This window comes from Colletotrichum tamarilloi (assembly GCF_030869305.1).
Source record: "Colletotrichum tamarilloi strain Tom-12 chromosome Unknown Scaffold_78.1, whole genome shotgun sequence".
Lineage (NCBI taxonomy): Eukaryota > Fungi > Ascomycota > Sordariomycetes > Glomerellales > Glomerellaceae > Colletotrichum > Colletotrichum tamarilloi.
The window spans coordinates 105,052-130,572 of record NW_026849461.1 but is presented as its reverse complement, the minus strand read 5'-3'; the positions used below and the strand labels follow the sequence as shown (position 1 = coordinate 130,572).

At 52.8% G+C, this 25,521-nt stretch overlaps 11 protein-coding genes across 11 annotated transcripts; 6 read left to right on the top strand and 5 right to left on the bottom strand.

Annotated features, from left to right (window-relative positions):
- Positions 1 to 405: 405 nt before the first annotated feature.
- On the bottom strand, positions 406 to 1,071 carry CTAM01_12554 (uncharacterized protein; the record flags this gene model as incomplete). Its single annotated transcript, XM_060528559.1, has 1 exon — positions 406 to 1,071. The coding sequence occupies one exon, from the start codon at positions 1,069 to 1,071 to the stop codon at positions 406 to 408; it is 666 nt and encodes a 221-aa protein (XP_060376834.1).
- A 1,079-nt stretch (positions 1,072 to 2,150) lies between these two features.
- Positions 2,151 to 3,005, top strand: CTAM01_12553 (uncharacterized protein; the record flags this gene model as incomplete). The annotated part of the gene is made up of 1 exon (XM_060528558.1): positions 2,151 to 3,005. One exon carries the CDS (start codon positions 2,151 to 2,153, stop codon positions 3,003 to 3,005), a length of 855 nt encoding a protein of 284 aa, XP_060376833.1.
- Positions 3,006 to 4,009: 1,004 nt separating this feature from the next.
- On the top strand, positions 4,010 to 5,359 carry CTAM01_12552 (uncharacterized protein; the record flags this gene model as incomplete). Its single annotated transcript, XM_060528557.1, has 3 exons — positions 4,010 to 4,165; positions 4,218 to 4,756; positions 4,807 to 5,359. The coding sequence occupies 3 exons, from the start codon at positions 4,010 to 4,012 to the stop codon at positions 5,357 to 5,359; spliced, it is 1,248 nt and encodes a 415-aa protein (XP_060376832.1).
- Positions 5,360 to 5,871: 512 nt separating this feature from the next.
- Positions 5,872 to 6,757, top strand: CTAM01_12551 (uncharacterized protein; the record flags this gene model as incomplete). The annotated part of the gene is made up of 3 exons (XM_060528556.1): positions 5,872 to 6,293; positions 6,368 to 6,634; positions 6,691 to 6,757. 3 exons carry the CDS (start codon positions 5,872 to 5,874, stop codon positions 6,755 to 6,757), a joined length of 756 nt encoding a protein of 251 aa, XP_060376831.1.
- A 1,572-nt stretch (positions 6,758 to 8,329) lies between these two features.
- CTAM01_12550 (uncharacterized protein) lies at positions 8,330 to 9,490 on the top strand (the record flags this gene model as incomplete). The annotated part of the gene is made up of 3 exons (XM_060528555.1): positions 8,330 to 8,502; positions 8,555 to 9,298; positions 9,358 to 9,490. 3 exons carry the CDS (start codon positions 8,330 to 8,332, stop codon positions 9,488 to 9,490), a joined length of 1,050 nt encoding a protein of 349 aa, XP_060376830.1.
- A 902-nt stretch (positions 9,491 to 10,392) lies between these two features.
- CTAM01_12549 (WD domain-containing protein) lies at positions 10,393 to 14,235 on the top strand (the record flags this gene model as incomplete). Its single annotated transcript, XM_060528554.1, has 1 exon — positions 10,393 to 14,235. The coding sequence occupies one exon, from the start codon at positions 10,393 to 10,395 to the stop codon at positions 14,233 to 14,235; it is 3,843 nt and encodes a 1,280-aa protein (XP_060376829.1).
- Positions 14,236 to 14,560: 325 nt separating this feature from the next.
- Positions 14,561 to 16,446, bottom strand: CTAM01_12548 (UV radiation resistance-associated protein; the record flags this gene model as incomplete). The annotated part of the gene is made up of 2 exons (XM_060528553.1): positions 14,561 to 16,012; positions 16,069 to 16,446. 2 exons carry the CDS (start codon positions 16,444 to 16,446, stop codon positions 14,561 to 14,563), a joined length of 1,830 nt encoding a protein of 609 aa, XP_060376828.1.
- A 133-nt stretch (positions 16,447 to 16,579) lies between these two features.
- CTAM01_12547 (uncharacterized protein) lies at positions 16,580 to 16,816 on the bottom strand (the record flags this gene model as incomplete). The annotated part of the gene is made up of 1 exon (XM_060528552.1): positions 16,580 to 16,816. The coding sequence occupies one exon, from the start codon at positions 16,814 to 16,816 to the stop codon at positions 16,580 to 16,582; it is 237 nt and encodes a 78-aa protein (XP_060376827.1).
- A 1,031-nt stretch (positions 16,817 to 17,847) lies between these two features.
- Positions 17,848 to 18,552, top strand: CTAM01_12546 (uncharacterized protein; the record flags this gene model as incomplete). The annotated part of the gene is made up of 1 exon (XM_060528551.1): positions 17,848 to 18,552. One exon carries the CDS (start codon positions 17,848 to 17,850, stop codon positions 18,550 to 18,552), a length of 705 nt encoding a protein of 234 aa, XP_060376826.1.
- Positions 18,553 to 18,767: 215 nt separating this feature from the next.
- CTAM01_12545 (uncharacterized protein) lies at positions 18,768 to 20,812 on the bottom strand (the record flags this gene model as incomplete). Its single annotated transcript, XM_060528550.1, has 4 exons — positions 18,768 to 19,233; positions 19,300 to 19,781; positions 19,831 to 20,015; positions 20,755 to 20,812. The coding sequence occupies 4 exons, from the start codon at positions 20,810 to 20,812 to the stop codon at positions 18,768 to 18,770; spliced, it is 1,191 nt and encodes a 396-aa protein (XP_060376825.1).
- A 3,243-nt stretch (positions 20,813 to 24,055) lies between these two features.
- Positions 24,056 to 25,441, bottom strand: CTAM01_12544 (uncharacterized protein; the record flags this gene model as incomplete). Its single annotated transcript, XM_060528549.1, has 5 exons — positions 24,056 to 24,429; positions 24,487 to 24,551; positions 24,612 to 24,988; positions 25,060 to 25,139; positions 25,195 to 25,441. The coding sequence occupies 5 exons, from the start codon at positions 25,439 to 25,441 to the stop codon at positions 24,056 to 24,058; spliced, it is 1,143 nt and encodes a 380-aa protein (XP_060376824.1).
- Between the last annotated feature and the right edge of the window lie 80 nt (positions 25,442 to 25,521).

Genomic DNA, 25,521 nt, shown 5'->3' with positions numbered 1-25,521 from the left:
CTCCAAGCTTGATAGCGTCTTAAGAATCTACATGTACGCATATTGGAAAAGGATAGCTGGGGATATTGGCGTGAACCAATGACTCCGCAGAACGTGGATGACTACATGGTTACACAAATTCCGATTCAAAAGCACAAACGATTTGGTTCAGATCATTTTCATAGTTCCTCTGTCGCGACGGTAGGCAGGTTGAATTCCACAGGGCTTGGGATAAGGGTGCTAACTTCCTGATGTGGCCAACCAAGTGAAGGACGCATGGAAAAATGGATAAGTTGCAATATAAAGCTCACATTGCAGACATTCCGGTCATCACAGGGACCCATTGCTTGAAGTTCTTTCGTTCTTATCAAACACATGCATAAAACTATCCAACTCCGTAATTCCATCAGTAGTCGAGAACTTCTTTCAAACTGTCTTGTGCTCAGCTAAAAGATTGACAAACTGGTCTATCTTTCGTTTCCTCGTTTCTGGACGTCTCGTCGTCTCGATCCGCCACAGGAAGGCATACCGCTGTGTCTTATTCAAAGCATCAAAGAACTTGTTTGCCTCATTGTTGCGGCGCAACGCCTCCGCAAAGTCTGAAGGCACTTCCATCGTGCTTGCAGAAGAGTAGGCTCGATCCCATCGCCCATCGGCCTTGGCGGCGTTAACCTCAGCCTGTCCAGCTGGTCTCATGCGTTCTGCTTGTGTCAGAGCCGCAACTTTGTCAACGTTCCTCTTTGACCAGAGACTGTTCTTCCGTCGTGGTGTAAACCTCTGGACAAAGTGCTGCTCGTCGAAGGCTTTGCGTTGCCCGTCGATCCAGCCGAAGCAGAGCGCCACATCGAGCGCTTGATCATACGTGACCGTTGGCTTTTCGGCGTTCTTTTTGGAGATTTTGAGCCAAACGCCCAGTGCATTTTGGTACGAGTTCTCCAGGTAGCTTTCCCACTTGGAGTGATCCTCGAAGAGCAGCGTTGGGATTGACTCCGAGGAGTTTGGTGGAATAATTCCATTGCTAGCTAGCATAGGTAAAGATCCTGCTTCGCCCTTGATCTCAGCTTGTAGACTTGCTCTGGTACGTCTCGGCATGGTCGTCGATGAGAACTTTGGCTGGGGATGTTGCTGTGTACGGCGTTGGGCGAGAGGGCTGTGTAGCAGTGATCCTTTGCTACACCAAAGACTTGTATACAAAGACCTCGAGTTTGATTTAAGAGTCGTTTTCATGAGTAAGTAAGCCGGGGGCCCATGGTTTGGCAGAAGTGAGATGTTGTGGTGAAACTTTGGGGTTGGGATAAGGCACCTGGATACCCCAAAAGCCACCTTCCTGGGTTCAGGCTAGTCTACTTGGGGACGGCGGCTGCAGGTACCCATCTCCGCTACGGGTGTTAGGGGGTCAAGGGACGGAACCCTAACCATAGTCTTGGTAATGAGTTTTCATGCCGATACTCCGTTTGACATGTTTCCAGATTGTGTACAGTTCCTTAGACTAGAAGACCACGGATATAAGCTACAGATTTGCAGACTTACAAGTGATAGAAATGACAAAATCCACCTGCTACTGGTTGTGTTTTGGAACTATGCCTGCGTGAGTTTGTGTGTATGCCTTGAATACGTCAGCTTCCGTATATAATTGAAAATCACCATAGTCAACGTATTTTCGAACAGCCAAACTCAGTCAAGATACTGCCCATTCTTCCCACGGATAAAGTTGACGTGTCGGCCGGAACGAGGCAAATAGATAACCTTGCGGCTTCATTCTTGGCACTATCAGTTACCTCAGGCCGGTCGAACTATTCTTCACTCCCGGTTCACAACCTTCAAAACCTATCTCCGGAAGCGAAAGAGGTGCCCGGATGGTTTGCTTCATATAATTTGCTCACGATGTCGGCGAGAACAAGACGTACCGGGCTGGAAGGGTGTCAAAACCGGGAAGGTTCTTGCTGCTGACCCTATATAATCGCTTCTTCTGCAATATTTCTTTTGCTATTCTTTCCAACTGGCATCCTCCATACTCAATCATCTTCCCACCGCCTCAAACACTCATACCACTCGGTCTTCCTCTGTCTTACCGCCCGCAGTTTGACTGCATTGCTTCAGTATCTTGCCTCCAGCATCACCTGACACACTTTGTCATCATCAGTTCCCTTTCAGACGCTTCAATCATCAAGATGGATTACACATCCGACTTGTTGTTTAGCTCAGCGCCGGGATATGTGCGCAAAGAACAGTCCCACAGCAACGACGACGATAAGAGTCAAAAGATCTTCTCTAAACACATCGTCGTTCAGGGTATCGATATACCCGACAACATGGCTATTACTAAGAGAGGTTTTATGGGACTGCCGTTCCTCTCAAACATCGCGTCTGATTCGCCGAGAGACGAGTTGAAGGCAACCAGCGCTAGAGACAATCTAGATTCCTGGGCAAATCTACTTCGTCGGTATGAGCCAGCCGAGAGCATGGCCAACTTGATTAAGAGCTGCTCTTCATGGATCAACATAAGTCAGCTCGATCCCTCATTGGAGAATCTCACACAAGTCAAATTGGCACACACTGTGTACGCGACACTTAAAAACGCCAACTTCGACTGGTGGGCAACACGGTGTCGTTACAAAGCTTACGAGGAAGATTCTGAAGCCGACGACCTTCCGTTCTCGTATTCTCGCTGGCCGAGCCCCCCTCTCGGCACCTCAACAGCCATTGAGTTTCAATGGAACCCCGACCAAAAGGTTCTCAATTGGTTCGATATGATCACAAATAAGACAGTGGAGTTCTCCTTTGAGCAATTCACCGATGGTACCGGGATTCTCGAGTCCATGGAGGACCACGAAGCCTTCAACCATTGGATTGAACTCCGCAAGAAGTGCATATTGAAACTTTGCAAGGAGCCCACCTTGAAGCGCCTGGGAACAACCATTTCCCGCCCCAGAGCCCAGAAGCTCACCGAGGCTGCAGCCCGACGTACACGAGTTGCAAAGAAGATGAGAAAGGAGTGCAAGAAGGGGAAGGGAAGGAAGAATTGAGGAGAGCCAAAGGCTCAGGTGCGAATCCACGCGATCTCGGCACAGAGATGGATTTATGAAATTGGGAAACTTGATTAATCACTTGAAGGTCTTCGTGGGATCATGGACCGTGAAGGCAAGATGCTGTAATTGCCCAGAACGGTTCTGAATACAACTGTACATCATTACTGTCTACATTAATGCATTACACATTATCCCAAGCCATGCTTACTTGGCCATTCCTACTTGCTTGATGTGTAATATTGAGTACGTGTATCAACGATTACCGTACAAGTCCTAGTTCTCTTATCACCTGTGATGACGATGACGGAGTCAGTAGAGTCATAAGTAAAGAGTCAAGTTCGCAAGCTGCCGTGTATCTCAGCCAACTGACGCTTCCAAATTGATTGCCTCGCGGCTGGCTATCGCTTAGTATTCCTCCCAGAACGGCGCAAGGAATATCTGAGGAAACAGTAAGAACCCATCTGGCTTCCCCCAGAATCTGCTTCTTTCCACTCCCGAGGCTGTGTCTGGCCTGACAATCCATTCCGAACCTTGCTCGTCGGGCCTTGACGGTTAAATGTGACTTTGCATGATGTTTGCTTTTTTCCAACGTAGCCCGACGACATTAGACATGCAAGTGGGATGAATGGAGTAGTACGCCAGTGCAGGCTTTCGGCGCCGGGACTAACATGGAGACTGGGGACCCGGCATCTCGTCTGCAAAGCTTGTCTACCACAACCAGGGAACCCTTGACTCGTCATAACATCTTCGTCTCTAGCTATGTCTCATCCACACTTTGGCTGATGTACGGATGTACGGGAACCAAATTTGGACCAGGGATGATCTGGCTAAAAGCCACGTGGGGGAGGGGTTCAAACAGTCCAAATTCGGACGGCTTCATTCCGAGGTTTGCAACGAAAAGCAGTTATATATCAACGATGAAGCCCGAATGCCTCCAGCCTCGAGAATAGTGAGAATCCTCGTCAATCCACCGAAGTGAGTTTGCATTGCGGGTTTTCGTAATGCTGGCATACCTGCTGTTTCTCTGGGCAACGCTCGCCCTCGCCATCCCAATTGACGATAACCTCTACGAACGACAAGACGACAATCACTGGGTCGTGACATGGACGTCTATGACCCAAGAGGTGGAACAGAGTAATCTTCCACCTTCACCATACGTATGCTGCCTTCTTCCTCTACACCGTGCCTGTACTAATATGACTCTCGTAGAATGAAGGAAGTGTTCAGTTCCGCAACGCGACGCTTCGCCAGACCTTCCACGCTTCTATCGGCGCATCACGCATCCGTTTCCAGCTTACAAACACCTTTGGGGGTTCAGATCTGCCCATCACAGCAGCCTCCGTCGCCTTTCCACTCGGCGGAGCCGCAGGCGTATCTGGAATTGATCCTGCCACCATCAAGGGACTCACTTTCTCCGGGTCTCCGTCTGTGATTATCAAGCAAGGCGCGGTCGTTTACTCTGACCCGATAGACTTTAAGGTGCAACCGCAGGCAAACATCGCGCTGAGTCTGTACTCCCAGCAAGGCCAGTCTGGGACTCGTATCACGGGACACCCCGGCAGTCGCACGACGTCATGGATGCAGACTGGAAATCAGGTGAATACATCGTCTATCGGAGGTGCTAGCACAAAGCACTGGTATTTTGCTAGTGCTGTGGAAGCGTGGGCTCCCAGGAACACGTCTGCGATGATTGTTCTTGGAGATAGCATCTCGGATGGACGTGGGAGCGACGATGACAAGAACAACCGGTTAGCCACGGCCGTCTCATGACAATCTCAATCAACTGATATCTTCACAGCTGGCCCGACCTTCTTCTGGCACGCCTGCAAAAGGAGGGAATAACAAACCTCGCCATCGCAAACCAAGCAGCCGGCGGCAACGCAGTCCTCAGCGGCGGCCTCGGCCCCACCCTCCTAACCCGCTACTCCCGCGACGCGCTCACCCAGCAAGGCGTCTCCCGCGTTCTCATCTTTGAAGGCGTAAACGACATCGGCGGCGGCGGTACCGATGCGGGCTCCCAGCAGCGCATCGGCGACGGGCTCATCGGCGCGTACCAGAAGATCGTGGCCGACTGCAAGAAGGCCGGGCTAGCTACCGTCGGGGCGACCATCACGCCGTTTGCGGGGAGCGGGCAGGCGTACTCGAACGCGGAGAGGGAGCGGACGCGCGTGAGGGTGAATAAGTGGATTTTGGAGAGCGGAACGTTTGATCATGTCGTGGATTTTGCGGGATTTATTGGTGATGGGGATAAGTTGAAGGCGCAGTTTGATGGTGGTGATCATTTGCATCCGAATGTGGCCGGGTATCAGGAAATTGCGACCAGGTTTCCGCTGGATGTTCTGAAAGGTTGAAGAGGGGATACGTGAATAACACGGCACTCCTTGGATAGTCCTCAAACTTCGTACATAAGCTTGACTCGGCAACTCATCAAAATGCGACGTTTGAGTCTGACCCGTGGTGGTCGATGTTGCATCATCATGATGGTGACCTGAGATGCGGTTGCGCCTCACTGAGTAGGCAGATTGGTCCACATTGAACATCGAAGACTTATCAAAAGCATGGAGCGAAGCCTTAAGTTTACTGTGAGTCAGCTAAGCGGCTCCGTAGCTGGGCTGAATGAGTTAGTCTGGCGGGTTTGCCGATCAACGAGGCAGAATCGTGCTTAGCGGCTGAGGGAGGCCTTCGCCTCACTTTGCCCCGGGTGCCTGATGAAGCGCCTCAGAAAGAAGTGAAAAAGTGCTCACTCGAGACTCATAAGCTCATACCTTGGCCCGAGTGGCTTTTCACGAGACACGAGACTCCAGATATCTCTCAAACAACGACTCAATTGAGAGAAAAGCAAGCCGAATCGACATTCATCAGGATGGTTGACGATAGCGATCCGGAGGCGCAGGTTGGGTCCGCCAGCGCTCACCAGTCACAACGGAGGGCCCATGGAACCAATGGGTCCGGATTTCCGCCCCCGTCGCCAACACCGCAACAACCTTGGACAGATCATAACGCCAACGCCGATAAGACTCGGAATTGGACCGGCAAGTTTAGCTCACTCAAGACTTTTAGGAAAAGCACAAATGGTGCATCGAGCAGGCCTCATCCGCCAATAAGGTCCCGCGTGAGGCCGCCGTCATCACGGGGGTGGTCCAAGCCAGAGAATGGTGGAGCGGTGATATTCACGGGACATGTAGTCCTCATCATCTTCGAGGTCATTGCAATTGTCATCTCCTCACAGAGCCTTCAACGAGTCAAGAAGTTTCCGGGACTGGTCCAGAGGGCCAACTTTGTCTCGTGAGTTTCTGCCCATCTCGCTCGTCGTTCTTGTAAGCCAGTCGACTCGGTAACACTGACACAAAGACACGCAGCATGATATCGCTGATATCCATGTGCGTCGAGGTTGGCGCTTGGATCATCGTCACCTTGGCGGCGTGCTCTTGGTTTGGGATGGCTCTCACTGTTGGGTTTGCCGCCCTCCTCTGTCTCAACGCCACCGCGACGGGATCATATCTCATTTTTGCGATGAAGGCCAATCTAGACAAGGCTCTCTGCAATGAATACGGTGAGCAGTCGGCGGAGTGCTGGACTGGACTGAGGATGGGCATGGCGGTGGGCGTGTTCCGGGTGTTGTTGCTGTGAGTGGAGTATGTGAGCCAGACAGGCTGCGGCGTCTTTGCTAACGATTTCGCAGACCAGTCGGCATTGCGACTGTGACTGGGTACTACATGCGAAGGAGGTCGAAGAAACATGAGGGATGAGCAACGCCAAGCATGAGGAAACTTACACATAGACCGAAATCTTAGTGTCGAGAACGCAATTCGTCGAGACCTGGCTTTGCAGATCCACAGCATGAATGATGTATCATTTAGATCTGCAGTCTGGTCCCGAGAGTAAGGGAGGAGGATGAAGTTGATAGAAAATGTTCGAAAGATGTGATGGTTCGCCAGGGCCGCACAATCTGCCAACACACGAGTTGACGGCGGGGACGACCCAGCAGAATGGTAAGGAGGAGCGGGCGCGACGGGACGTCCGGGCTGCCCCTGAACAACTGACGGATCTCTTGCCAATCCCAGCCCATTAACAACGCCTCCCTGCATGGGGATGAATGCCGAGTCGAAGTCAAAACTTTGACGGGAAAGACAAACGGAACCATAAAAGGTGAGATGATACGAGGTGGCAGCAATTGAGGAACTTGAGAATTGAGAGAATGTTCAAATCCCGAAGTCTTATATCCGGATGAGAATGCCGCTGACGTGTATGCAAGTCTGCAACACAGAGCTTAAGTCTTCAATAATTCAGTAATGCGCTCGGCTCTGTGCTTTTGTGATGGATGCAAGTCTCTCCCGGATGGGCAAATGATAGTCTTCAATGCAACGTTCGAGTCCGCTTTCGCTCATTAACAGACAGAGCCAACCTAGCAGCAATGAGCAAGATTTGCTTTTTTCACTCATGTGGTGAGCTGTGCATGTCAATCATCGTCAAACTACACGCCCATCAGCCCATCCATGAGTCCTCCCACACCTCCGTAGAAACTTGCAGACAGAGACATGCAGAAAATGGATGGGCAGAGCAAACCCCGTTGGCAAGCAAGGGGAAGAGGGTTGCAGCGGCATCTATCCATACCACCGGCGCAATTTCCAGCCAAACGGCACCCTCTCAGACGAGGCAGCTGCTTCTTGAAATGAAGTTGGGGATTGGGTGCCATGACAAAAAAGAAAGAATGACAACCAGGGCCCCCCCGATCAAGCCCTGTTGGCGTCTCCCCGCCGAGCTTCCGCGGTGGGAGCGGCTGTTTATTGCCGCCCAGGATCTCCCAGGAATTGGTGTGCCATTCTGTCGGGAACCCTGCACAACCCCACCATAATCAACGAGTGGTCGTATCACCATCCTGTCGCCAGACCTTTTTGTCTTGTCCAGGGATTGTAGTAGCGTCCGTCTGCAGAAAAGGCTTCGGCCTGGGACGATGAAGGTGGTCAGTTAAAAGTGTGACCGTTCCCTGTCTCGCCAATGTGCAGACTTTCACGCGGGCCGGAACCCAACGCTCTGGATTCGGGATTTCTCAAAGCGTGATAGTGGTCGCCTTGCTGCGCCGCCAGCTTGGGACTTGCTCGTCCTGTGTTGGCGTGCGCGAGAGTCCGAAAGATCAGAGGATAGTACTACTTTTTGTCCTCTAGTTTGAGGACTTATTCTGTGCAATCTTTGCTTTTCCTGCCCTACTCACTGCCTTACCCAAAGCTGGCTGCTAGCACCATCGATCATTGCTGATTCGGACTCAACTGGCGAAGAGAGAAGCCATACGCCTTGGTAGTGTGGTGTATTCGTCCTGCAGGATGACCATAACGAATTTCGGTTCCTATCCCGACTTGGAGAACATCGAATATCATGGTATCGGCGGCATGAGCCCGGAGGTCAACGTGCTTGGCTTCTGTCGCGATGGATCGAGATCACCCGGCGGATCCAGCATCAGCTTAGAACCGAGGATAGAGGAGAACAGTGTGTTCCGGTAACGTTCTCTCTGCTCGGCGAAACGAGAAATGTGTTCTAATCGAAAACAGCCCAGAGATCGAGCTCCCAAAACAAGCTTTTCGTCGGTCATCCGCCCCATCTCCTGAGTCTATCGTGGATGTCAATGGAAGCACTGCCAAGAGTATACACTTGCAACATGACGAGACAGTACGAGCAGCGCGGTCGCGGCCTGGAACTCCAGCAACGCCTGAGGCTTCATCGTCTGGTAGCTTGGCGTCAAAAACACCACCTACCGCTGGGCCGTTGGAATCGTACTTGGCATGCCCTCAATCGCATGAGAGACGGGCGCTATGGCTGCCTCCTGACAACGATGACGGGCGCGACGCGAACTCTTCCGACTGCGGATCGGTAATTCTTGGGAAGAGAAGAGTACCTGGAGTGTATGAACAGATCGAGCGTAGCACGTCGCCTTTCGGGACTACCGAAGGCACCGAAGATGCCAAAGCGGAGCAGCCATTGACGCATTACTTGTCCTCAGTCCACCCCCACGAAGTACTAGCGTATCAGATGTGGGAACTTGCTTCGAAAGACAACGAGCAAGACCCAGGCTTCGAATTGAGTGTGCCCAGGCTATCGGAAAATGCAGTATTGACTTCAAATTCGCCCACACCTCCCGAGGTCAGCAGCCATAGGGAAGTCGATATCCCTGCAGCACCTGCAGTGCCGTCGCCCGCAGTATCCGTACCACAAGGGCCCATCGAGGTGGGATATGAACGTCGTGGTTCGGACTCAGCCATATCAGACCTGGAGACTGAAGAGCTGTACCAGCTTTTGTGAGTAGAATCTGACAATCGTCCTTGATCATACACTTTGCTGACGCTTGACAGGGGAGAACGGCGGCGGGCAAGAGAGGCGGGGAGGACCAGGACATTCCAGCCAGCGAGAGCTCCGAGAGGGAGAGTCGAGAAGTCCAAAAGAATGAGGCCTCGGAGAGCATGACGAGACAGCTGGCAGCTACATGCTGAGGTGACCTGCCTGATTCTCAACGCACCTAATAGTTGGTGGCGTAATAGTTGGTGGCGACGACAGCAATCGCGGGTGACTCAGTAGTAGTGTCTGGCGTTCCCGTATTTGAAGTAGCGTGGGCTGTACGATGTTGCATCGCGGCTGTTATCGAGAGAATTCCCTGTGTAAGGGACGATGGCAACATGGAACGTTGAGGGCAGATCAACTCCTCTGAGCGACGTGTGACCAAGACGATGAGTTATGAGATTGATGGCGGATGACTTGATACGAAGAATCGCTCTAAAGGTATCGCAAATAAAGTTTCGAGACTATATATTTGTTCGAAGAAGGCGAAGTTCCGGGAATCGAGGAAATCATGTCATTGTCTAGATGTAATTCGATCCAAGTGGTGGGGTCTGGTGAGCGAGTTCGCAAGCAAGCCAGCCACTGTCTCGTTTGTACCGATTGTCATTGCATAGTCATGGCCGGCAATTGGTCTTTCCTGTCGAAGTATGTGACCGTACGTTTTTCATAGGGATAGGGCGCAGGGCTAGAAGCCAAAGAGGCGATAGTTGATAATGGAGTTTTGGATGGTGATGAACCAAAGGAGAGCAATGGAAGCTGGAGGCAAAAGGAGACCCCACCATGATTACTTATCTAATCTTATCGATAAATTCCACCCCTCTTATCGTAATCTTCTTATCGACGACTTCGGTTGAGCTTGGACGCGCCGAGCTTCGCACCTGCCAAAGTGCCCGATTACCTGCCAGTCGCTGTCGCCGCTTCTACGGGAGGTGCGACTCGACTCATTACCATCGCATCACATTCACCACCCGAATAAGCCCTCGGCATACCGACCACATTATAACGGCGCTGCCAATGGCGCCGTGCGAGCTCCATGTATAGCCGCGAAAACAAGATCATGAGAAAACTCCTCGGCAAAGTAACTGCCGAAAGCAGCACCGACACCCACTCCATCGGCATCACCAGTGCGCCGCAATACCAGGCCTCCTACAGACCCAGTGCCTCCCAGAACGTCGTCTACCCTGCCGGCGCCCCCATTCTATGCCTCGATACCTCCACCGATCACCGAGCTGCTGTCATCGCCGGTAGACATGTTCTCAAGACTATCCTCTTCGACGGCCTGTCCGTCAGCGAAGGCACCGACCTCCGCGCCGCTATCAATTCCGCCTCGAGCAAGGGCGCATCGAGCTCTCTGACGGCAGACCAACTCTCCATTCGAGACGTCAAATGGCATGGCGACGCCACCATCTTCACTGCCTGTGCCAACGGCAAGATCTTCTCCTACGACCTTTCGAGGATTGCGACCGGCGGCGCTGCGCTCGAGTTCGTTCAGACGAGGGAGGATTCGCGACAGGTCAACAGTCTCGACATCAACCCTCATAGGCAAACCACCTTACTCTCCGGGAGTCAGGATGGTCTGGTGCGGTATTTCGACATTCGCGCGCCAGTACAAAGCAGGTCAGGGGGGCTCACCTACAGCCCTCGAGGGGCATACAAGTGCAATGCGGACGGAGTCCGGCAGGTCAAATGGTCACCCAAAGATGGCTTCTACTTTGCCTGTGGCACCGAGTCTGGCGTCGTGCTCAAGTGGGACGTACGCAAGATTGCTCAGCCATTGCTCAAGATCCCTGCGCATGACAAGGCCTGCGCCTCCATCTCGTGGCATCCGGATGGCAACCATCTGATCAGCGGCGGCTGGGACAGCAAATGCGCTGTATGGGATATGTCCAAGAATGCTGATAAACGTCAAAAGCCTCGATGGGTCATCTACACACCCTCCTCTGTATCTGCGGTGGCGTGGCGGCCTGGTCTTTGGTCTGCCAGCGCCCAGGGAAAACGCGCCGCTCAGGTTGCTGTCTCTTACGACGACGGCAGCCACAAGCGATACGGTATCAACGCCGTACACATTTGGGACTTGGCCAGGCCATCGATGCCATACAAGGAGATTGAGCGCTTCGAGATCTCCCCCTCAGGTCTGTTGTGGCAGAACCAGGACCTTCTCTGGACCGTCGGCCACGACGGCTTTTTCAACCAATGCGATGTAGCATTTGCCCCGAAAGTCCTCGATAGGCAATCTGTGTCGACGATGGCACTCTCTGCTAGAGGCGATGCCGTCATGTTCCTCGACGAGCGACTACATGACCGCCCACGACCTCCCATCGTCCATCATCAGCCAAGCGTCGTGCCTCCACGAACATCCTACAGCTCAAGTCCGACGACACCGATGCTGAGCATCAGTCGCAGTGATTCTGAAGAAGATGTCGTCGGCAGCTTTTTAGGGCCTCGTCGGCGAGTGAGCAGGAAACGCAGGCACAGTCTGCGCTCCATCCCCGTCCTCAGCACCACCCCTCCGTCAGGGCCAGGCCTAGGCGACGATCTCGTTCTGGGTCTTGAGCAAGCCATCAAAGTCACAGGCACTTACAAGACTCAGCAGTCTATGGCTGTTGGTCATGTGCCTGCAGCAGCAAGAGTCGATGTTTATCAATATCTTTCCAGCTACTATCTTGAGACTCTGGACAAAGACCTCCCGTTTGTCGATGGAGCGAAACCACTAGCGCAAAGAATCTCTGGCATTATGGAGAAATACGCACGCGCTGCAGAACACGTCAATCTGTTCCGCCTAGCACAGACATGGCGGATTCTGGCTTACTCAATGAACCTCTTGTTGAGCAGAAGAGCGCAATTCCACCTCGAGACGCGACTTGGGCGATTCCAGAAGAGGCGGTCCATTTCCAAAGGCAAAGATGTACCCAAGCTCAGGGTACCGAGAGCATTGGATGTTGTTGTGGAGATGAATGGGGAAGAAACCCCTCGACGGCCGTCAGCTCTTACATCCAATGGCATAGACAGCAAGTCTTTGGGGCCGCGGTCCTTGCTCTCCGAAGAGATTGAAAGCACATCCAATGTTGCAACCCCAATTGCGAGGGCCATCAACGAGGAAAATGCGGACCAGTTTGAGGAAGCTCAGCTGCCGCCGGTCAAAGAGTTGGATAGCTTTGCTTTGCCCCCCGCTGCCCACAGTACGTTCAACATAAGTCCAAGGAGACGGCTGGACTCGGTTCCTTTGTCTACTACAAGTCATGAAAGCGATCAGACGCAGGCCTCCATCACAGAGGGATACGACTTCTATGATACTGACGCACTGTCTCAAGCGATAGATGTGCCCGAGCCAAAGAAAAAGGAGCAGAAGCCCTTGGACTATGGCCCCCGCACGCCGAATAGTCGACGCCCGTTGCGACATGACTCTGATGGCTTTTCTCAAATGTTTTCCATGTCCGAGAGCAGCCGACAGACTTCTGGGCTGGCATCATCCTCCGAAGGGGGTACATCAGCGTCGGCTCACTCCATCACTAGCTATCCCGCTCAGCTTGCACATCAAAGGAATGCTAAAGAGCAGGGCGAATATGAAAGCCGCATCCGTGGCAAAGAAATCGAGGACTCTCCAGAACATGGTGCCCTGGCGTCGCTGCATGGTCCTGGCGAGAGTATACCCAAAGAATCTCCAGAAGAAATCTTTATGATTTCTCAGACGACCATGGCTTCTGATACAGCTACGGATGAACCGTCGACACATTCACAGCTGGGATCACTACCTGCAACCTACGAAGACCATGCACCTCTTCACGTCGGTGTTGCTGCGTCGAGCCCTCCGAGGATCGCCACGGCCCCTCAACACGACACAACACCGAATATTCTCGAGTCCGACTACCTCCCATGGCCGGAGGACCCATCATACCCACATCCTTTATCATCGAACCCAGAGGAGGACCGCTCACCGCCGCTAAACCCGTACACCCTCCTGTCTCGCGCTCTGGATTTTGAAACACGGACATCAGCACTCAACGCCTCCGCCATGGTCCTACTGCTGAAGCCCCTTGTGCCCGAATCCGTCATCGACCCCCATCGCGCATCCTCCATCCTCCGGCAACACCACTCACGTCTGACAGGAATGAAGCTCTTCATCGAAGCTGCCCTCCTCCGCAAGCTCTGTATCAAGGGCTGGCCCGAAGGTATTCCAGATTGGGGCGAGAACTACACATCCATTTTCGGCCCCGCTCAACAAGGCGTCAAGGGCGGTTTCATCTGTCCTAGCTGCCACAAGCCGCGAGAACTAGACCCGTCTCTCGGCTCCAGGGCCCTGTGGAAATGCGACCGCTGCCGAACAACAATGGCCCCTTGCGCCGTATGCGGCCACCGCGAGACCACAGCCACGATGCTCTCCCTCGCCGAAGGCGTCTCCGCCGCCCCGGCGCCAACCGACCCGGTGATGAGCATATGGTGGTACTGTCCCGGCTGCGCACACGGCGGTCACGCGACCTGTCTTCAAGATTGGCACGCGCCCTCGGACGACGGCAGCTACGAGCTCAGCGACGGGTGTTGTCCCCTCGACGGTTGCGGACACGCGTGTCTTCCCGGCAAATGGCGGGATGAGAAGTCGACGACGCGCTCAGACGAGCTTGGTCGTGCAGCTGTCGAGAAAGTACGCATCGGCGGGGGCGGCTTGGTTGGCGGCGTCGGTGGAGGGGGTAAAGCCGAAGGGGGACGGAGTCCTGTGATCCCGCCCAATGTCCGCGGCGACAGCGTCGAAGTGCCGCAGAGTCGTGCGGTGGAGAGCGTTCGCGAGGCGTTGGCGAACGGTACGCCTACGTCAGGGATACTGAGTTCAAGCCCGGGGAGCAGGACTGGACCCGGCGAGCGCGAGAGGAGGAAGAGCGTCAAGTTTGTGCCGACGGAGCGTTAGTGGCAGCTCGGTCGTCTCTGGCGGTCTCTGTAATTGCCATGACGGAAGGATGGTGTCGGGTTGTGTTATTTGGTGTTTCACGGCGTTGAGGGGAGCATATGGCGTATTTCTACGCATGTTGTTCACGGTGTTGCTACATGTACTTTTTTCCAGTTGGGGCATTGGGGGCATGGAGACGTTTCCCACCGAATGTTGTTCGATACGATTGATTCCAGCATTAGCAATTTTATTATGGCGGCGACGAATCGCCGGGGTATCTCAAATAATGAAACCACGTAATTCGACCAACGTTGAACCATCCTGAATTTTCTGGCAACGGCTGCCATCAGTTCCCAGCGTTTTCTCTCATGCCCTTGGTTCTCAGCGAAACTTTGAACTCATCGAATGGGAGGCCCGCAGACCCACCATTCCCGTGAGTGAAGTTATAGTCGACAGGGGAATTCGCACCGTCACGAACGGTCATGGCCTTCCTGAGCTCATCACGCTGCCGGCTGAGCACCTCGCTGTCGGTGCTGCCACGGCGACTGCCGCCGACGCTGCTCGAGTCTTCATCGCCAACGCCTGCCACCGACGAAGGGATGCGACCTTTAAACCGTCCCGCCCAGAGACCACGGACGCCGCCTCGCTTACGCTCGGGAACTTCTTCGGTGCCGGCGCTGCACACGTACAGGAGATACTTGAGGTTGGGTAACGTATGACGTATGTCGACGACTTTCAACCCTTGGCTGGCACAGAGTGCCTCAATATTTTTGTTGAGAATGAACCAACCGTAGTCGAAGCGATACTGGGCCGCGGTCGACCCACCTCGCGGGAGGTACAGGGGGAAATCGCGCTGTCGAGCCGCCTGCACCGAGTTCAGATCGGTAAGCAGTGATATATCGTCGCGAATATGGGACCGTGAGCCGAAAGGCGTGATTGGGTATGGAAGCGGCACAGACAGGTAGTATTGCAGCGCATTGGTCAGAGCAGCAACATGGCCCAGAGCGGCGGAGAGAAGGTCGTCATCGGGGCCGCGTGAAGTGGCGCTGTCGTAGCTTGTATTTGGAAGGGGCAGGCCCGCGATCTGGAAAGAGAGGGGAGCACTCGTGGGGCAGGGCGTGATCTGGTAGATGTTGCCGAGGTCTGCGCAAATGCGGCGTCGCTGACCGCGAATCGTCTCCTTGGTCTTGGCAAGAACTTCTTTAGATGCCGATAGGTGCTCTGTGGCGTCGACAATATCCTTTGCCAGCTTATCTTGGAGGGCGCGGCCTTGGGCAATCGCCTCTCGACGCGACTTGAGAGACTCGCGTAGCTCCTCTCGCCGCTTTTCGGCTGCCTTCAAGGATCGCAGCTCTTGGGCCACGTATTTGTTGGCCAGCTTCACCTTCTCCTCGGCGGCTGGTGTCTCGTTGTGCGCGGTCTCATCTAGGATGTCGTTGATTTGGGATGTGAGCTGCTCCTGTGTCGCAATGGCGTCCTGGATAGAGTTATCCAGAGTCGCGAGCTTCATCAGAGCGTTGTAAGAAGATGTGTGGAGGGGTGGCAGCTCCTTCGGGTGCGTGGGCTTGGCCGGGACATCGAGCGAGTATATACCGTCGGCAAGGTGGAAGATGAGGCCGTTGGGCGGGAATTTGCGATTCTGGAGGCTGCCGATGAAATGGAGACTTCGGAGATCGATTGTATCTTGAAGCAGCAAAGTCCATGCTGTTCGCTTCGCCCAGATCTTGATCGTCATGACCGGGGAGCGGGTGACAGAGGGGCCATGGTGGTTGAGATCGAAGAATTGGAAGTTGAAGTTCTGTTGGTCGCCTTGTCAGTCCGGCTGTGGAACACAAGGATTGGAATTTGACATACCGTCGCATGCTCCTGCATTTCACTGATATAGACTGGCTCATCTTCGCCTTCGCAATGCAGCGAGAAGAAGACATCGGCGGCCCTACCGTCGATGGTCAACTGTAGCATGCGCTGTCTCGTGATTGGTGTAGCTTGGGCCAGAGCAGTGCTGCGGCGGCGCAGCGCTTTGGGTCGCAGATTGTCGCTGGAGAGAGCATGTTGGAGCTGAGGAGTGTCGCGAAGAGATTCGAGCTTCGAGGATGTCTTGTTCAGAGCAGTATCATCAATGGTGTGGCCTCGAGGGCGAATGAAGCTCAGGTTTCGCAGGTAGATGCCTCGAAGATGACGAAGCTTGCGGTTTTGAGGAATAAGGAGGGGGCGGAACTCGGGGGGAGGCATCTTGACTTGCAGGTCAATTCATGGCCAGTGGGGGAGGTTTGCGTCAAAGATTCATGAGACCGGGTGTCGGTGTCGCAGCTTTGAATTGTGTTTTAACAAGGATGTGGTGTGAAGAGCCGCACGCCCAAGTTTGTCAAAGGATCGTGATGTCGGGTGGTGATGGTCGTTGGGTGCGGGCAAAGCTTCCCGGTTGCCCGTCCACGTTGCTCCTGTCACTGCTGCTGCTGCTGCTCCTGCTGCTCCTGCTGCTGACGGAAGGTACCTCCCCAAAAAGCACGGTGCCATTGCTGCAGGAAGGAACGACCTCGGGGAGCTCCTTCCAGGCTTCTATGGAATTAGCCCCACCATCGTCATAGCTGCTTAGATGCATAGATGCATTTACTGCTCGCCTTTCCGAATGGCCAGATGAGTGTTGCATTTATTTCTTATGTGCATACTCATCATTGATGCAACTTTGATGGATAATATGGGACTTGACCACATTCTCTTCTTTCTTTCCTTCATTCATATCTCCATTTTGACACATCTTCACATTCTTCCAAAGCTTCAGCAGGTTCGACATGTCTTCGATCACGATCGAAGAAGAGAGTTCCTTCAGCGGAACCATTGATTAACCAAACCATGCGTTCCTTGCAGTAACACGCGACAATGGGCTGGTCTCGGCTAGACACGCCCATTTCTGATACCCAGCCATACGTCAGTCAAGCTTTAGAGAGGAACAAGATCGATTAAGTCTCCGGTCACACGCGGATGCGCCCGTCGTATCGAGATTCCCTCCCCCAGTAGAACCGGCATCGCGGCTTGTCCCTGACGGTGAACTGCAAAGCGACTCCACCTCCGATCGCCCCGCCCTCGCCGAAACCTTAAATCGCTGCCAAAATGCCCGAGCTTGGCCGTATGTGGGATACTGGGGATTTTCCCGTCGTCGGCACATCAGCTTCTACCAGAGGAATATTGAGGCATACGTCATCGGAGAAAGGTACACAGCATAGCCGCCGCGGCGTATCGAGCGATAGGAGACGGGCGCCTTGGCTTGGTTTTAGATGCCAAGTGTGGCAGCTTCAGCTCCCCTCATGGATCTGACACTTTGGTTCGCCCATCCGTCTCACCATTGCGCCCGAGATTCATAGATGAACCACCTTCTATGGCCTTCTCCATCCCGTCTTCGGTCTATGTACTTTCAGAGCACCGTGGGATGCCGCCCATAGATAGTCTTGCTGAGAGTCTTGCTGAGTAACCTTGGGAAACTTTGGCATACGTCAACGAACATACAAGAAACCCGCGGAATACATTTCCTCAACGTCTTCCCAGCAGATGAAACTTGATATTAATGTAGGAAACCTGAGAATTTACCAGCCCTGCTCGTCTCTTCTGAGCTAGTTCCTCACATACCTTATGGAAATGCCACCAGAGCCGCGACACATCCTTGTCCTCAGTAGAGGCAACGAGGATGCTATCGTTGTCAACTTGCTCAAACACAAAGAGTGTCTCATCCCAGTATACACAATCAGTCATAACACCAAAATGACCAAAATGGAAATCCGGCGAGTAAACTGCGACGCCATCTCCGCAGAACACCGCCCCATCGCCGCTATCAAACTCCGCACACTACCCTCGAGGGTAGAGGCTACCGTCCGAGGTGTCAAGTTCAAGGTGGCACGCAAGCACCCCCTGTCTAGTACTCTCAGCTTCCGCTTCCTGGGCGTGGGCGAGATGCTGTGGGAGGATCTGGGCAAGCACGGCAAAGGCATGAAGCTCATCGATTTCAACGGCAAAACTCTAGCTTTTTTCCGTCCGAGGCTGCACGTGGTGAATGCTGGCCCCAGAGGAGAAGAAGAAGAAGGACACAGTTCGAGAGGGAGTGGAGAAGGCGGGAGCCGACCTGCACCTGCAAGTCATACAAACACGATGAGCAAGGCCGGGCGGGGGCCCGGGTTCGAGCTGCATGCCGCTCTCGCAGATCTCGACCTCGATCTGGTGGTCACCACTGGCTTGGCAGCGGCAGAATATCGTCGGCAGTTGGATGAGGACTGGGACTTGGTTACGGAGGAGCAGAGGGCAGAGACACGAGAGACGCAGGAGTTGGACAAAGCGCGCGACGGCTGATCTGCTCATTACTCGTTCCATTATACACACATCCCAAGTTTGATCGTGTTCTATACCCTTGCTGAAACAAAATGGTATTCTGGGTATTGGTATTCCGCCGCTCCCAAATCAAGTTTCCAAGTTCGCCGTCGCTTTAATGCCAATGTAATACAAAAAAACGTTTATCCATAACGCTGAATACTTTCGATTCTCTTCCTATCTGCCTCCTTGACCAATTAGAACCTCCCATTTTCGTTCTTTTGCCATTTCCTGCCAGACTTGACATTTTGCAGCTCAAAATTGGCTACGTTGACCTTGACATCCTTGGTGATGAGGACTTGACGCTTCCCGTCGGCCTTTGCCGCCATCTCGTCTGCAAGATCGATTGGTGTGGGTGGTAGTTCTGAAGCCATTGACGGCGTCTCGGGAATTTCGTGGAACTTGTCCTTTCCAATATTGAGCATAGAGCGTCTTGAGTTTACCGTCCCTAAGCTTTGATCTTTGGTGTTGGTCTTGTTGCTGGAGAAGAGTTGCGGGACCTTTTGAAGCAAAGGCCGGAGTGCTGGAAGACTTGCGCAGAGGATGGCGCAGAATTCCTCGATGATGGACCATATGACAATGTCGACGTTGTCCCACGTAGTATCGAAAGTGCTCGAGAACATGACGAGATATTTCAAGCGAACCATAGTTGTGATACAGGCACTGCGAACTATGTTAGTCACAACCGTCGATAACGACAGACCAATATGGCTGTAAAGAAATACTTACAATGAGCCAAGGCTGAACATGAAGCCCAGCGCAATTTTCTTCCTTATATTGAGCTGGAGCTTCACCAACTCGGGGATAGGCAGAACCAAGATCACCAAGTCTTCCACAATACTGAAGACTGCTCCGGCGTATCCAATGGCGGTCACGTTGAGGCATGTCCGGTTTGGGTTGCTTCTGTCCCAGACCGAAGAGACTGGCGTGCATTGGAACACGATAACCAGAAGGAATATCAGCCCGTGGAGCAGCAAAAACATGATAAAGTAGCGGACGGTGAGCTGGAACCACTTTGCCGGGAAAATTCGGGAGAAGAACAACAGGATCGAGATTTTGGCGAAGACTTGAATCATGATGTAGAGTTGCTGAACGGCGTAGAAAAGCTTGAGTAGTTTCGTTCCAGCATCGAGTTCAATGTTCCAGTAGTGAGTTCCGAATCCTAGGTCGGCACTCGCAATTTCGATGCCGGCCAAGCCGGCTAGCAACATCTGATTTCTCGTCAGCTTTCGTCTTTGGTGTTGCGAAGAGTTCACTCACTGTTGCGAAGATGGCTGTCCAGTCATCCCACCACAACTTGTTGGTGATCTTCCATCTTGATATGCACCGCAACGCAACAACGGGAAATGTGATGACTGACAGCGCGATGGCGATAGTCTTGACTTCATTACTCCTAGACTCTTTGGGATACGCATCGCAAAGACTTGTCTCGAGCTTGGCGGCGCCTGGCAGTCATCAGTATGCGAATATCGTGTCGATACTTGCAGAAAACCTACGAGCTTGGTCTTCGAGGTGACATTTGAGTTGCACACACGTTGACAAATCTGACTGCAGTTTGATATTGGGACAGAGACATTCGGTCACAATCGCAACCGATGCCAAGCTGCAGTTGCCCTCTTGTAGACCTTGTGTAATGCATGGAAGCTATCGCAACAAACATGACAAGTCAGCCCTACTGTACTCCATACGGCCCGGAGAATATTTGACAAGGCCCCATGCCGGGAATGCAAGGGCATGCAAGTACAAAAAGCAAACAACAGAGTTGAGCAAACGACAGAAACTTGACGTTGGTGTTGACTTACTGCGCAATTAGGGATTTGTGTGAGCAGGCCGGCGACGCTCTGAGCCTCAGCTACCGAAGCAATACACCACAGTAGGAGCAGTAATAGCGAGCGCCGGCCATACCGCCTCGGATATGTGGTCATCTCCTAGATACCCTGGGGGGAATCATGAAGGGAAACAAGTAATTAAACCCAGGAAAAAGCCAGTAGCAATCGAAGAAGCGAAGGGGGAAGGAAAAGGGCATCTCCATTCTCCAGGATGTTTGTGCGACCCGCCGGTCTTCTTTAATATGAAGCAAGGCCCTTTATCCGACCTACCTCCTTCTATGAGAAAAAGAGACTGGAACGAATTAAGAAGGCTACGCAGTGGGCAGCATTGGACCCCTTCCCCTCTCCCACTCACAGTTCCTCGAATCCCACCCGGTGGCCAAGACCTCTATCGCGCGAGTGCGCGAGCCCATCTTTCACCATGGCCAACCCACAGTGACACACCCACCACACCCACAGATACCTGCGCTTGTCTCTGCGTCGACGCGGCAGACTTCCGGGCGAAAAGAGCAAAAGCGGGCTAGTCCACCGAGGGGTCAGAACTGCTGCCCGCTGCAGGAAGGAGAAAAAAAGAAGGTACGAAGTACGTGAAGCATGGTGCAAGGGGAACCCACATGGCGGGTGGGCTTTTCCTGACACACGCTTCTGCATGAACCCTGGCCGACGATAGTTTGGACCAGAAGAAGGACTGTCAATGCGTCTAGAAACACTCTAAGTCGTTTAGTAGAGCCGTACAATGGTAGTGGCTGTGTAGGCCGGCGCCGAACGCCCTCCCGTACTTCTTACTATTATGTAACTTGTGTGAGATTGTCACTTAAGATCTACCAAACCCTCTTGGATCAGCTAGAGCTTCTTGCTGAAGAAAGAGCAAGCAGCGAATACAATACCTAGAATGGCTGGAAGCTAAGCCGAAAGGGCGTCGTACGGCCGAGTTGGTAGGGTCGCGTTGGGGGCGATGAATCGGGAAGACCTCCCCGATGAAAGGACCACTCTTTAGGAGCTTTATCACATTTTAGGCCCTGTCAGTGCGGGGATGGGAAACTTGCGATCAGCGACATGCCAAAAGGGGGTCCCTCGCCTATGAAGCCCCCCACCACCCTTTGGCCATATTCGTTCGAGAGATGAGCAGACACAGAAGGACAGACAGTACAGACATGAGAGGGAGGGTGAGAGACAGCGAGTTCCAGCCACAGAGAAATTCGGACGCTACCTGTCGGCGAATCTGATGCCGCTCGGGCGCCTCAGGGGCAGCTCGTTGCTCACTGGGTGCGTCCACACCTTTGGACGGACACTAAATTGTTCCCATGTCGGGTAGCGGAGCGGATAAAGGCAGGCTAAATCCTCTGAAGAGGTCTGACCGGACGTCGAATTGTCAGCCTGTCCAATGACTCGCGACGGGGGGTTAATTAGGCAAAGTCATGACTTCACTTCGTGTTTGGGGATGTGGTTAGAAGAGGATGCGAGCGAGGCCGGCACTGCCCGACTGACCGAGTTGAATCAACAGGAGATGGTGTCGGCAGTTTCCAAATGAACACAAAGATGCAGTAAGACAGCATCCATTCCATAGAGATCCAATGTCTCAAGGTACGTTGTAACCGAGGGCGAAGGTTTTCTACCTTTCCACTTGCATTCAGCTTCCTTTCTAGAACCCTTAAACGTAGATTCCAAGCGAATTCTAGCGTCACGGCGCGCAGGATTGGTTCAGTGTTGATTCCTAATCGGCAGATTTTACCCCCTTTAAATAACTTGGGAATGAACATATCAAACCACGGGCGAACTCTGTTCCAATGGTCGCCGGCGCTATACAGGCGCTAACTCCGCAGAAGTAGCATTTTCCCGGCGCTTGGGTCAGACGACGCCTGGGCAGTCAGTGCCGGAGATTCTGGTTCTGGTGGCAATGGCTTCCTTGCCTAGTTATTCTACTCGATTTGCTGCTCTTTAAGCCCACGCGCTAGAACGGGAGAGGTGATGGAGCCAGGTGGCGGACGGGCGCGGGCAACAACTGCAGCCGAAGTTGGTGTGACCTTTTATGGATTTTGAGTTTCGATTCGGATCGTGTTGATTCGAAGTGGCAGCACTTTTCTGAGTCGTCCTTGGATGCTGCCTGGCTGTGTCGCCGCTGCACGTCATGATTTGAGGTTCGGATACCAGGTTGACGGCTCTTCGGAGTCGGCTGGGGCTTTTGATGGGGCTGAGATAGACGCGGGCCCTAGTTCCTTATCCCGTGTGTTCCCCTTGTTGCTTGATGTGGTGTTCGTGCCATCGTCTGGCCCTGCTGCCCACGGCGTACGGAGTAGATGGAATGAAGCAGGGACGTCGCCCGAGGTGGAGAGCTGAGTTTGGTAGTTTCAGAAAACCCCAGGAAAAGCACTTGGTACGACCGTACGGATAGCTTTCGCCTCTGTCAGTTGGTTTGTAGTGCAAGGCTAGGCTCTTTTAGATCAACCTAAATATCGGTTTTCCGAAGGTCGAACCCGTACTTACGAGTCTCTTCCCTGCTAGATCGTATTAGATCTCCATTGAAGGCTCGGGTTCCTGGTAGGTGGCGGAATTTCTTCCGGCTTTACGTGTACAGCATTTCATTCCAAAGTCGCATTGTGAGAGATCTGTCTCGAACTAATGTTAGTATGATGCCTCGAATACCAAATCATATCTAGTTAGTTGACACCGGCACATCATTCTAATTACTCCTCGTATTTATTGGGTCACGGGGACGAGATATGTTAGTCTAAGTGGCAGTGAGAGCTTTCATGCTCCGACTTCCGAGGTCGCCTCCATGGAAAATGCCACGGATATCTGTGCAGTTCGAGATCCTCATTGCCGCATACCTAGTCCGTCTGTCAAATCCTCCCAGACAGCTTGAAACGGGGCCCGCGGATCCGCAATCTTACAAGAGTCAGTAGCAAACACACCATAGCTGTCAGCCCTTCTCCCGGCTTTGAACCGCCTCGACCACCGGATGGTTCGACCACGAGCAAACGGGACAGGCATGAGACCATGTCGACATGAGTCCAGACCACACCCGGATCTTTGCTGGCTCCCGTGGATTCCGAAGAAGCTTCGAAGATCACCCCATGGCAGGTGCTTGGGTTTCAAAAGCTTTGACCGTATAGTCGTGGACGGACGACTTCAAGACCCAGCCCCGGGGATATAAGGCGGAGTTGTGACTGCCTACGTACTCTTGAATACCAGCGGCCGCCGGTCGCGGATGGAATCCCCATTGGCTACAACGACACTCACCCAATCATATGCGATATGATTTTGAGCACCGGCGATGCTCCGGTGCCAGGACCATCATCAGCTGGCTGGTTGACGGGCGTGCGAGTCGATATGGGAGATCTTCGGTGAAGTCTGCCCCCTATTGCGGCTCGGCAGTTGATAACCCAGTGGTCTCGGGTGGATTAGAAATACTGCACGGCCCTGATCACAAATTACTTACCGACTCAGGTTACTGTACGATGGCACTTGTGATATTCGATCGATAGATCGATGTTGATGGATGTCTTGTTTTATACCAAGTCCGTTCGCAACAGTCTTTTATCCGTTCACCAATCTGGATATATTCGTACGTCTATGTGGGAATCTCTCGAACTCATTCGCTGAATATCTCGAAACTGTAATAAACGAAAGTGACGCATGGTAATAGCAGAAACTTTCTACAACGCAATCCCAAGAACCTGATCCACCTTAGTAGACTGAGGCGTTCTGTCCCAACAACGTCCATACTCTTGCTGCTCCAGTCTGAGCCAGTGGAAATCTGGCTTGAAGTCCGGGTTGACGGTCCTCTCGAGTGGTTGATCCTTCCACGGTGTTGCCATCGGCCTTATGACTCGCGGTGCCACAGCACGGCTGAAGGTTGGCTTTTCAGCAAACAAGGTATACCGCAACGACTTGCTTCTTTCCTTTCGAGGCGTCGGCGGCTTGTTGCAGGAGCACTTGGTGAAGAGAGGAATGATCGGCGGTATTGACATGCAGACGATGCCGATGGTGCACTCTGCGATAGAACAGAGCACCCAGGAGACCCAGTTGTCTGTGACAGTGGTCAATGTCTGAATTCTCTCTATTTTGGGATGCAAGAAAAACTTACAGGGCAAGTCAGAGTCGTTCAGAGGCTCTAGGTTGACAAGCTTGAGGATTGCCGCAGCACATGAGCTGAGTCTCTTGTTAGTTCAAACGTTCCTCTCCGTCCAACACTATCCTATTAAAACTCACAGTCCAGAAAAGGCAAAGAGAATCGTGAGCAGAACTTTCTTGCCCGTTGTCATTTTCATGTTCCATATATACGGCAAGGGCACGGTGCACAGCAGCATGTCGATTGCAATGTTCAACGCCGCGCTGGCATGAAGAAAGTCAATAAAAGGGTAGCAAGTAGCGTTGCCGGTCGACGAATCCCATGCCGCCGTGATGGGCTTGCATTGGAAGATGACGGCAAACACGGATGCCAAGCAGAACCCCCCCGTGACGAACGCTGCACCATACATGATCCAGCGAGCGCTTTTATGTGTTATGAGTCTGAGAAAAGAGCTGATGGCTGAGAGACGAGTGAACGCGATTGCGCAAGGATACAAAGTATTAGCAATGAAGATGAGCTACAAGGCCGGTCAGTCATTTCTTTCCCACAGAGATTGTCTTCCTAGTGCGTTCGCTTCACGGTCCATACCTGGAGTAAACTCTTGGTATTATCAGGAAGGAATTCAGCATCGAGATTCCAGGAGTGCTGACCAAGTCCTAGGTCGGTCGCTGGCATCTTTGTAAGTAACAGACTTGATTTTATCTCTGACGGATGAGAACATACCTATAGGAAGCAGTGCGCATACTGCAAAAGTGAAGAGGGCAGAAATGATAACAAGTACATCGTCGCTGAAGAAATTCCGTGTTACAGTGCAGCGAACGATAATCCGCAAAGGCACTATTATTCCGACGAGGACGAAAGCCGTGAGGTTGACCGCCCAAACCACCGTCACCAAACTCCTCTTATCACCGGTACCACCTCCCGTTCTGACGACCTGCAGATCCGACCCGTTGGCGAGTTCGCTATTCATGTTTGACGTATAGAACTCGAAAAGGCGTAGAAAATGTTATTGATGAATCATGTCGACACTCAATGTCGACAGCAAAGAAC